The 12,476-nt window shown below is 42.3% G+C and overlaps 1 protein-coding gene across 1 annotated transcript in view; it reads left to right on the forward strand.

The window, feature by feature from the left end:
• The window catches only part of sbf2 (SET binding factor 2), a 192,697-nt gene that overhangs the window by 145,442 nt on the left and 34,779 nt on the right, over positions 1-12,476 (forward strand). The window contains exons 23-27 of the mRNA XM_083794214.1: positions 2,135-2,262; positions 9,493-9,668; positions 10,951-11,084; positions 11,318-11,522; positions 12,070-12,266. Of these exons, the coding sequence (XP_083650340.1) occupies positions 2,135-2,262; positions 9,493-9,668; positions 10,951-11,084; positions 11,318-11,522; positions 12,070-12,266 (840 nt within the window). The remainder of the gene's footprint in view (positions 1-2,134; positions 2,263-9,492; positions 9,669-10,950; positions 11,085-11,317; positions 11,523-12,069; positions 12,267-12,476) is intronic.

Below are 12,476 nucleotides of genomic sequence, written 5' to 3' on the forward strand. Positions count from 1 at the left end.
AGGTCAGTGGTTATTATTATTATTATTATGATCCACTAGGTCAGTGGTTATTATTATTATTATTATGATCCACTAGGTCAGTGGTTATTATTATTAATATTATGATCCACTAGGTCAGTGGTTATTATTATTATTATTATGATCCACTAGGTCAGTGGTTATTATTATTATTATTATGATCCACTAGGTCAGTGGTTATTATTATTATTATTATGATCCACTAGGTCAGTGGTTATTATTATTAATATTATGATCCACTAGGTCAGTGGTTATTATTATTATTATTATTATTATTATGATCCACTAGGTCAGTGGTTATTATTATTATTATTATTATGATCCACTAGGTCAGTGGTTATTATTATTAATATTATTATCCACTAGGTCAGTGGTTATTATTATTATTATTATTATTATTATCCACTAGGTCAGTGGTTATTATTATTATTAATATTATGATCCACTAGGTCAGTGGTTATTATTATTATTATTATGATCCACTAGGTCAGTGGTTATTATTATTATTATTATGATCCACTAGGTCAGTGGTTATTATTATTATTATTATGATCCACTAGGTCAGTTGTTATTATTATTATTATTATCCACTAGGTCAGTGGTTATTATTATTATTATTATGATCCACTAGGTCAGTTGTTATTATTATTATTATTATTATCCACTAGGTCAGTGGTTATTATTATTATTATTATTATTATGATCCACTAGGTCAGTGGTTATTATTATTATTATTATCCACTAGGTCAGTGGTTATTATTATTATTATTATGATCCACTAGGTCAGTTGTTATTATTATTATTATTATTATCCACTAGGTCAGTGGTTATTATTATTATTATTATTATTATTATGATCCACTAGGTCAGTGGTTATTATTATTAATATTATGATCCACTAGGTCAGTGGTTATTATTATTAATATTATGATCCACTAGGTCAGTGGTTATTATTATTAATATTATGATCCACTAGGTCAGTGGTTATTATTATTAATATTATGATCCACTAGGTCAGTGGTTATTATTATTATTAATATTATGATCCACTAGGTCAGTGGTTATTATTATTATTATTATTATTAATATTATGATCCACTAGGTCAGTGGTTATTATTATTAATATTATGATCCACTAGGTCAGTGGTTGTCCAACCTTTTTCCATGTCAAGGTATTTGGTATTTGTCATGTATTTGGGCCCTCATCTGAAAATATTTTGACAGGTGGGAAACCTATACAAGTTAAAAAAAAATGTAAGTTTCAAGATCATTTTGAAAATAGCAGATTTACAAGTTTACAGTGTGTCGTAAATTAATGCGAGTTGTGAGCTTGTAGATCGGCAATATTCAAATATCTGTTGTATTGTTGTGTTAAAGTGGTTAAACTGAAAGTGGAGAACCAGAGCACTAGGTCAGTGGTCCCCAAACTTTCATGTCAAGGACCCCCAGATTGATAAAGGAGAGAGGAGATCCATGTTAAGGACCCCCACATTGATAAAGGAGATAGGAGATCCACACAACTCCCTCAAGGACCCCTGGGGGTCCCCAGACCCCACTTTGAGAACCAGAGCACTAGGTGATTCTCTCCCCCAAGACTGGCTTTAAAGCACAGACTGTTAAAGGACCACTATAATAGGTCCTCACTAATAATCATGAAAAAATTGAGCAATTTTGTTCTACTCGGTCTGTGTCTCATAGGAGGGCTGTGGGCAGTTTAGAAACCGTCTTCCAGTGACATCATCGATGGGGAATACAAGCTAATAGAAACTGCAGGCTTTCTAGTCCTGAAAAGTTGCAATGTGAAAATGGAAGCCATCGTTCTCACGATAATTAAAATCTAAACATTTGTTTAAAAAAAAGTCTGCCTAATGATGATGTCACTGGAAGACGGTATCTAAACTGCCCACAGCCATCCTATGAGACACAGACTGAGTAGAAAGAAATCATGCCATTTTATCATGATTATTAGTGAGGACCTATTATATGAAGATAGGTTGAAAAGTGGTGAAGTGGTCCTTTAATGCAAATAAAGATTCCAACGTGTTGTTCAACGTTCAACAGTGTTTCCAGTACTTTGTGGTTTCCAGAGTCTATTCTTTCCCTGTGTGTCTGCTAGTGGGAGAACAAGTTGTGATCCGAGCCTTCCCGGTGTCGGCCCAGACCAAGGAGAAGAAGATCAGCCTCCAGAACCAGCTGCAGCAGAACATGCAAGAAGGCCTGCAGCTTCGCTCTGCAACCTTCCAGGTAAACCGCAGTCCATTCTGCAGCTTCGCTCTGCAACCTTCCAGGTAAACCGCAGTCCATTCTGCAGCTTCGCTCTGCAACCTTCCAGGTAAACCGCAGTCCATTCTCTTGCTGATCTGCCATTTCAAAAATCCAGAAGGTCTCATTTAGTCACTAACTTATACAAGCACAAGCAGCGAATTGGTGTTGCGAAATAACCCGTGAGACAATAGTGCAACATTCTGATCCAGCTTTAGACAATGGAACGGAAAATGGCCACGGGTAGCTAAGATGTGCAATACGTACTGGAGGTAGGTGTGGTGCTCCATCTCAACAACCCACCTCTTGGTCTAGCAAATTTTAATAAGGGGGATATACATCTATGAGAGTCTTAGGGCAGAGTCACCCTGAGTCAGTTTGATTCCAACTATTCTCGAATACGATTGCCTGGTCCTCGCTGGCCATGATTCACATTGGCCTTGATTCTTCCGCACCAGAGTACACTTCATTCAACTGTATAAAGTGTATATTCAATGCTTCATTGCTTTCACATTGCATCGATCCGTATCCGAGTACACTTCATTACAACTGTATTCAATGCTTTCACATTGCATCGATCCGTATCCGAGTACACTTCATTACAACTGTATTCAATGCTTTCACATTGCATCGATCCGTATCCGAGTACACTTCATTACAACTGTATTCAATGCTTTCACATTGCATCGATCCGTATCCGAGTACACTTCATTACAACTGTATTCAATGCTTTCACATTGCATCGATCCATATCCGAGTACACTTCATTACAACTGTATTCAATGCTTTCACATTGCATCGATCCGTATCCGTCTCCGACTCCGAGTACACTTCAATCGCTCCCGAGACTACCTCCATGCGGTCCCAGGAATGTTCGGGTGATTCCTGGGAGCAGTACGCAGCATTCACAATCTGCCCTCAGAGAATTTCACCAGTAAAACCCTTCCCTCTCCAAACATGTACAAATGCTAAATATAAGGTGCTTACCCACTTGGCCCAAATGTTAACTACTGTACTGCAGGGTGCTTGTAGTGGGGGCTCATATACCGACAGTAAGCCACTTTGACCTACTTAGTCACTTCCGTACAGTACTTACATACTTAACTTACTTTCGGATAATGGCAAGGTGATTCTAGATCTATTGACGATCTCCCTGCTCAGAACTGATTTAGCTACAGGTGTGTGATTCAGTGTGAGAGAATCAGGCCTGGGCTACACCAATTTTTGTTCTTTTTTTCTTAAAAAAAAAAAACTTTTTAGCCCATCTGGTCATTCAATATAGAGTAGACTATACAAGACAATACAAGATATTTTTATTGAGTCCTTTGTAATATGTTCTTCACACTACCTGGCTACACAGGTACAAAAGTTGACAACCCCTGTCTTAGAGCAGGGGTTCTCAACCCGTGGGGGGTGTCCAAATTATGGAAAAAGGCTGGAAAATGAAAATGAAGAGTTTACATAGTACATGCATAAACTTTGCATAATTATTATATCTGGTATCATTATTAATTTGTATTCAGTCTGTTTGTATTGGGGAGGGGGGGGGGGGAGGGGGGGGGCACGAGACATGGCCAAAGGCACATGTGCACATAGGACTTAGGTTCATGGGGGCGCGGTTCTGCTGCTGACCCAGTGTCTCATCTGTCTGTCTCGTCTGCTGTTATTTTATGTATTTTATGTCGTTTTAAGCAATCGCACCTCAATTATCTTTGTGGCAAAATGAAGTTTAACGTCGGCATGATACTGTGCCTGGCTGTGTGCCTTCTCAGTTGTTTAATCAGTGAAGTATGGAGTTTACACGGAAAAGTCGGCGTCCTCGCCTATACTCGCGATCAGCTGTTATCGCTCAGGCACCCAGACAAACCAGGAGACGCTGTTTTGGATTCACTGGACAAGTATCCACAACTTAAAAATACCGGGACGCGAAAATGGAATAAAGATAAGAAACGAGGATCAAGAGGAGGAGTGAGAGCCAGATTAAGGAGGCGCGGCAGCAGACATCCTCTGCCGGTAATAACTTTTTCAAATGTCCGCTCTTTGAGTAACAAAATGAATGAACTGGCAGCTAAAGCTAAATACGACAACGAATTCAGACAGAGCAACCTCATCTGCTTTACAGAGAGTTGGTTGAAGGAGGAGATGTCCGACCCAAATCTGCCAGGTTAGGTTACACAATAATACGGGCTGACAGAGACACAAATACGTCACGTAAATCCATTGGTGGTGGCTTGTGTGTCTATGTTGACACACGTTGGGCTACCCAGTATACGGTCCGGGAACGCGTATGCACACATGACTATGAAATCCTGGTGGTCTCATTTCGTCCATTCTACCTCCCAAGAGAGTTTGGCCAGATTACAATTATACTGGCCTATGTACCTGGGCCGGATTTTGTGGGGGCTGCGGCCAGTATAGCAGAGTGCTACAACAACGCTCTGTCCCGCGCAGTTAACCAACCCGTTCTGCTGCTAGGGGACTTTAACTCTTGTGAACTGTCCGATCACCTGCCCACTCTACACCAGTACGTGGACTGTCCGACCCGCCTGGCACGCACCCTGGACAAGTGTTATGGCAACATACCAGACGCCTACAAATCCACCTGCAGGCCTGCCCTGGGGAAGTCTGACCATAATGTCATACACCTACTCCCACGCTACAGGGCTAAACTGAGACGGGAAAAAACAGTGACCAAGGAAATAGTGACCTGGACAGAGGACTGTATAAGGAGGAAATGAGATGCGAGTTGGAAACGACTGACTGGCTATTTCTTAACTTATGTGACACCCCTCACGAACTGATTGACACGTTTACATCCTATCTGTTGTTTAATGAAAGTAAAATCATGCGGACTAAATCTGTCAAAATATTCCCTAATAACAATTTATGGATGTCTAGTGATCTGAAGGGTTGCATTCGTGAGAAAAAACGTGCTTTTAAAAATGGTGATGTTGAGTTAGTCAGAGAAAAAAGATGTGAATTAAGATCTAAACTGAGACAAGCAAAAATAGATTACAAAGATAAAGTTGAGTATCAATACTTTTCAGGGAATGCCAAGAAAGCATGGGAAGGTTTAAATGTGATGATGGGCAGGGAAACTAAGCAAAAGCGTACCCCCCTGTCGCACCCCTCTCCATCTTTTGCTAATGATCTAAATATATTTTTCAGCCGTTTTGATAAGAATGACTTCAGTGCTGAGCGTGATAGTGTGTGTATGTCCATTCCAGAGTATGTCCCCATCACACTCAGTGAAAATGAAATTGTAGCTAGCCTTTCCTGTATTAAGCCCAACTCGGCCCCTGGGCCAGATGGCCTTAGAGGCAGAGTGTTGAAAGAAAATGTTCATGAACTTAAAGGTATTCTGTTGATGCTATTCCAGTATTTGCTTGACTCTCTAACAATGCCCAATTTATGGAAAATGTCATGTATTGTGCCTCTCCCCAAGAAGCCTGGAGCCACTGAACTAAAAGACTTCAGGCCCATTGCTCTTACTTCCATTTTGGGAAAATGTTTTGAAAGAGTTATAAGCAGACAAATCACAGCGATGGTTTCTAACAGCTTAGATCATCTCCAATTTGCTTATAAAAGTCAGAGAGGAACTGATGATGCAACTATCAGCCTGCTTAACCCCCTGTCAAAGCATCTCCAAGTCCCCTCCCACTTTGCCAGGGTCCTTTTTATTGATTTTACCTCTGCTTTCAACAGCATGCAGATACACACCCTTCTGCAGAGACTCATTGACATAGGGGTAAATGGAGGTATTGTCCATCTTGTCAGAGACTTCCTCTCTGACCGTCCTCAACAGGTCCGTGTTAATGATACTCTGTCCGACATCACTGTGCTTAACACCGGTGCTCCACAGGGGACTATCTTATCCCCCTTACTTTTCTCCTTATATACAAATGAATTCCAGTTAGACCAGGATATGTTTCATTTGTTCAAATATGCGGATGATATGGCCCTGGTTGCCTTACTGAAGAAGGGGGACACAGTGGGGGAGGAAGCATACAGAGCACATGTGTTATCTCTTCAGAACTGGTGCGATAAAAGCTCCTTAGGGATCAATGTGACAAAAACAAAAGAACTTGTCATTCATGAAAAGGAACCTGTGCAGTCCATTACAATTGGTGGACAAATAGTGGAGGTAGTAGACACTTTTAAATACTTGGGCACATATATTGACAGCAAACTCAATTTCAGTGAAAATACTGACCAGATTTTTAAAACTTGTAACCAACGCCTCCACCTACTACGCAAGCTCAACTCCTATAGAGTGAGCAAGCATATCATGCAAACAGTCTATAAAAACCTGATAGAGGGTATCTTGACTTTTAACATGACAATGTGGTTTGGCAATCTAAATGTCAAAGGAAGAAGCAAGCTGCAGCGAATAGTAAATCTAGCCTCAAAAATAATTGGGAAGAGACAGCAACATTTAGGCTGTATCTACAAGGAGGTACTTCGTAAGAAAGCTATCAAGATAGCAAACGACCCCTCTCATCCACTCCACAGCGAGTTCCAACTACTTCCCTCTGGTAGACGGTACAAAGTACCAAGAGCTAACCGTAACATTTTTAAAAATTATTTCATACCAAATGCCATTAAGGCACTAAATGATACCATGTCTCGCTAGATTAGTTTGTTTTCCAATGTATCTGCCACTGTTGTCCTGCACTTTTTGCCATGAGAAAATAATTGTGTTAAGTGTTGTTGCTGTTGTTGTAATGTAACTGTTTGTTTTTTACTGTTTGAGACCGAAGACAAATTTCCACACGTGGACAATAAATGAAACTAACTAACTAACTGACTCAACAAGGGTTCAACAGAACTACTGAAGACTTCTTCTTGCCAAGCTGTTGGGTCAAATATGTAGTCATACGTGAAGGTCTCCTTGGGTCAAATATGTAGTCATACGTGAAGGTCTCCTTGGGTCAAATATGTAGTCATACATGAAGGTCTCCTTGGGTCAAATATGTAGTCATACGTGAAGGTCTCCTTGGGTCAAATATGTAGTCATACGTGAAGGTCTCCTTGCCAACCAAGCTGTTGGGTCAAATACGTGGTCATACGTGAAGGTCTCCTTGGGTCAAATACGTGGTCATACGTGAAGGTCTCCTTGGGTCAAATACGTGGTCATACGTGAAGGTCTCCTTGCCAACTATCACCTGTGACTCTCCAGGGGCAATGTGAGACGGCTCTGGCAACCCTCACTGGTTTCCTTGAGTATTAGTGGAAGACATTGCATAGACAGTTTAGACACCCTAACGGGAACCAGTTGTATCTGCATTTAGCCAGGTTAAACTGAACCAGTTGTATCTGCATTTAGCCAGGTTAAACTGAACCAGTTGTATCTGCATTTAGCCAGGTTAAACTGAACCAGTTGTATCTGCATTTGCCATGTTGTTAAACTGCAGTGGATCAGCTGTGGTCTAGTCGAAACACAGCCGAAAGCCGTACAACAAAAATGTTGTGTCAAACCATGTGACTTCCATTGGAAATGCATTGGGGCGGCCATGACACTTACCCTTTGTTTACATCTAGCATCCAACAATGTTGTATGCTAGATGTGAGTGAGTCCTTAGGAGGATCTCAGGCCCACAGCCCCTACTAGTGTCTTTGGCAGTGTATGACTTTTATTTTTTTAAATCCTCTTTGAATCACAATTTCAACAGATTTTGTTCTCTAAAGGTTTTCTGGTATTTGTTTGGGGGATTCTGTCTTTATTTTATTTATTGTATTCTCTTACAAAACCTCCCAGTCGTTTCTATACCCATGTATCTGAAACCATATGGACTTAACTGTTATGACGTATAATGTGAGGCTATTGATGTTCTAACATTTATGACACTGATTGCTGTCAAGTGTTTTCAATCATGATGGTCGCTATATAATGACGTCCTGCTGCAGGTCATAACTATGGGACCCTGACTATGGGACCCCGACTATGGGACCCTGACTATGGGACCCTAACTATGGGACCCTAACTATGGGTCCCTGACGACGGCTGAGTGCCGAAACGCGTTGGTCCTTTTTGTAATGTTCTTTGCCATGCCTTAATTCACTCTTAAATAAAAAAGGCTTTTTTTTACCTCCTCACTGGAACAGAGTGCCTTGGATATTCTTCTTTAATGTCACAATTTCAACTGACTTTGAAGGGAATTTTGCATGTTTGGGATGAAGACTTATATATATATATATTCTTTTTTAATGTGCTTGTTGTAACCCACCTGTTCATTCAATACAAGACTGTTCCAAAAACTTTAAGTGTTCTGTATGATTTATTGATTCCTTTGTAATATTTTCTTCATACCACCTGGCTACACAAAAGGAGACCTGGCACCCCCAAAGCAGCTAACTAGGAAACTGTTATTAATTCAGGCTGATCTTGTCCTAATTCACTCTGTACAAAATGGCTCGCCCGGTCATTTCATTTCATGAATTTAGATCAGGCCAACGAATACACATTCCCCAAATTAATGTTTAAGTCATCATGACACTTCTGCATCGGGCATAATTCAAGTTTGATTGTAAGGAATTTTAAACCAAGCATGTTTGTTTTTAATAGCCTTTCATAATGAATTACATGTTATGGTTCATTCCGACCCTTTCAACTACAGGGATACAAATTACTGTGTTTTATGTGGTGGGCGTTACTGAGTATACAATTGGAACCATAAGGCTCTATTTGGTTCCATTTGTACACTCTTGAGTTAATATTAACACTAATGATTTTACTGTGTATCTGGGCTGTATTATATGAACCTTTTGTAAAGAGAACCACAGCAGAGTCGAGGTCAGAAATGCAGGCTTAGGGGAAAGAGAGGGAATGCAGGGGCTGAGTCAGATGGATAGGGAATGAAGGAACGATTACCACCCACCCAAGTCATACTGACATACTGACAATGTACTGTGAGAAGAACACTGCTAATCCTTTTTCTACATTCTGTTTCAGAGACATATAAGCCATTCTACTTATTCATTGCATCCCTATTATGTAGAGAACTGCATTTCTGCACATACGCGTCATAATACAATATTGTGTCTTAATGTTACTTTCGGAAGTAGTCTTAATTGTGACTGAATTGCTGTTTCAGCTGTCCCCCATAGCTGCCTCTAGTCATTCTCAAACCTTACCAAGTCTTATCTTTAGGTTTCTGAAATGTCCTTCCAATGGCGCTCTACAGTAACGCTACTGTATATCTGTTTTTGAAGCTGATAAAGGTGGCGTTCGACGAGGAGGTGAGCTCAGAGATGGTGGAGGTCTTCAGGAAACACCTCCAGCGGATTCGATACCCACAATCCATCTTCAGCACCTTTGCGTTCGCCGCAGGACAGACGGCCCCACAGATCATCGTGCCCAAGCAAAAGGAGAGGAATACTGGCTTCAGGTTTGTTGTTTATCAGGAAAGAGATGGGGAAGTCTGTAATGCAACTCCACTTTAATTCACTGTAATTTAAACCCACAAGGGTCTTCATCAGGTCTGATGAAACATCCTTGCATTACAGTTTGCAGACTTCTCTCCTTCCTTCCTATTGTATTTTGTTGTCCAGCACTGTAAAAAGCAAGGCTTTTGCACACCTACAAAGTTTCCCTTATGTTTTTGAGACCACCGCTACTGAAGTCAAGTTTGAAAAAAAAAAAAAGGACAAGAAAGGCGCAACAGTTTTCTCAGTGGCACACCTACAGGCGACAGGTGTGTAGGAGAGGGTACGATGCCCCCTACAGGCGACAGGTGTGTAGGAGAGGGTACGATGCCCCCTACAGGCGACGGGTGTGTAGGAGAGGGTACGATGCCCCCTACAGGCGACAGGTGTGTAGGAGAGGGTACGATGCCCCCTACAGGCGACGGGTGTGTAGGAGAGGGTACGATGCCCCCTACAGGCGACAGGTGTGTAGGAGAGGGTACGATGCCCCCTACAGGCGACGGGTGTGTAGGAGAGGGTACGATGCCCCCTACAGGCGACGGGTGTGTAGGAGAGGGTACGATGCCCCCTACAGGCGACGGGTGTGTAGGAGAGGGTACGATGCCCCCTACAGGCGACGGGTGTGTAGTAGAGGGTACGATGCCCCCTACAGGCGACAGGTGTGTAGTAGAGGGTACGATGCCCCCTACAGGCGACAGGTGTGTAGGAGAGGGTACGATGCCCCCTACAGGCGACGGGTGTGTAGTAGAGGGTACGATGCCCCCTACAGGCGACAGGTGTGTAGGAGAGGGTACGATGCCCCCTACAGGCTTTTTCGTTGTCCAGCACTGTCCATACCCTGAAGAAGGCCTGCTTGCCGAAACGATGCCTTAATAAAGTTTATAGCATCGTGACTATGAGCTGTGCGGCCTCTTTTCCTTTCTTAGTCAAAGTTGTCCAGCACTGTAACATATTTGTTGGGTGTGCGACTGTGCGTGCTTTGCCTTGGACTATTTCATTCTTTCTTCAACTCCATGAGTTCTGGACTAACTGAACTGAACCACATACTGTATGACGTCCTGTTAACCTGTACACATAATCCTACACTGATTCTGGTTGCAAATCATATCGCCCTCTGGGCTGTTCCTGTGCTATTATGACTCAACAGTGAGTCTCTGTCTGTAGAAACCTCCCATGTGAGGCGGAAAACGTCGTTGAAATATGAAATATGCTTCTGTCTGCTACTGTACATTATCCTCCTCACAGGACGCTGTCCAAGACCATCGTCAAGGGAGCCAAGAAGGCAGGGAAGATCACCATGGGGCGCAGCGGTCAGACAACGCTGAAGAAGACTGACCGAGGCAGCAGAATGACCTGGCATGATGATGACGACATTTCAAGTGAGCGCGGCAATTTCTTTTACTACGTACTGTACAACAATATTTGCCTCCTAAAACGTAAGTCATTTACAAACAAGCCGCCAGAGATTAAGGAGTTACTCGCCTGTAACTCTGAGAGTGTGTCCATTTTTACACTCAAGAGTTAAATAAGGTTCTAATTAATGCATATCCAACTTTGGGTCCTTGACATTCAAAAGGTTGACTTGCATGTCCTGAATGTGTCCTCTGTACAGTATCGGACGACGGGGAGCCCCCGCTGAGCAGCACCTTGAGGGCCTCGTCGGAGAAGTCCACCATGGAGCAGCTGGTGGAGCGTGCCTGTTTCAGGGACTACCAGCGCCTGGGCCTGGGAACCATCACCGCCAGCTCCTCACGCTCCAAGACCGGAGAGCAGTTCAGGATCACTGCAGTGAACAGACTCTACTCCCTCTGTCGCAGGTACGCACACACACACACACACACGCATTACATAAATATAATATATACTTCCAGAACCATTGTGAATTGTGCATGGCCATGCTCAGTCTCTACCTCACCACGTTATGCATAGTTTTAAACATAACATATACTCTATATCAGGGTTCCCCAATTAGCGTTCCCCAATTTATTTTCAAGGCAAGACCTCGACCTCGCGCGTGCCGACTCGGCCCCCCAGCCTGGTGGTACCTTAGTCAAAATATGGCCCTCGAGGAGAATTAATTGGGGAACCCTGCTCTATATACTAACTCGCCATGAAAGAGACCTCCTCACGTATCTTTGAACAAAGAGCAATGTCTTTCTCTAAATATACATGCTGGAATTTGTAAAAAGAAAGAAGAGAGAGAATAAATTAAAAAACAAGCGGATTGGAAGCTTTTAGATCACAGCCTTGAATCTATACTACATTCAAAAGGGTCCAGCAAGTTTTACAAACATTCCAACATTTTTCTGCGTTGTCTTTCTAAATATACTGTATATATACTGTATATTGTACTTCCTCTCTCAGTTACCCAGGGCTGCTGGTGGTTCCTCAGGCGGTCCAGGACAGCAGCCTTCACAAGGTGTCCCGAGGCTACAGACACAACCGTCTGCCGGTGGTCTGCTGGAAACACCCTCGCAGCAAAGCCATGATGCTGCGCTCCGGAGGCTTCCACGGCAAGAGCATGGTGGGCCTGTTCAAGTCCCAGAATCCCTCCGCAACAGGTAATATACACCTATAATACACCTACAAGCAGTTCTTGTTGTATGCAGCATATGCTTAAGCAATATTACACGAGAGTTCAGTGATGCTTGCGGAACTCAACTCGATCACGTTAAACCACACCCTCAAGTGTAATATTGCAATTCTACAACAGTTACCCTTAAAACTAAGAAAATCGCTGATTAAAAAAAAAAAAGATTATGACAGATGTA

The sequence above is a fragment of the Protomyctophum parallelum genome, assembly GCF_964188405.1.
Source record: "Protomyctophum parallelum genome assembly, chromosome: 2".
NCBI classification, from domain to species: Eukaryota; Metazoa; Chordata; class Actinopteri; order Myctophiformes; family Myctophidae; genus Protomyctophum; species Protomyctophum parallelum.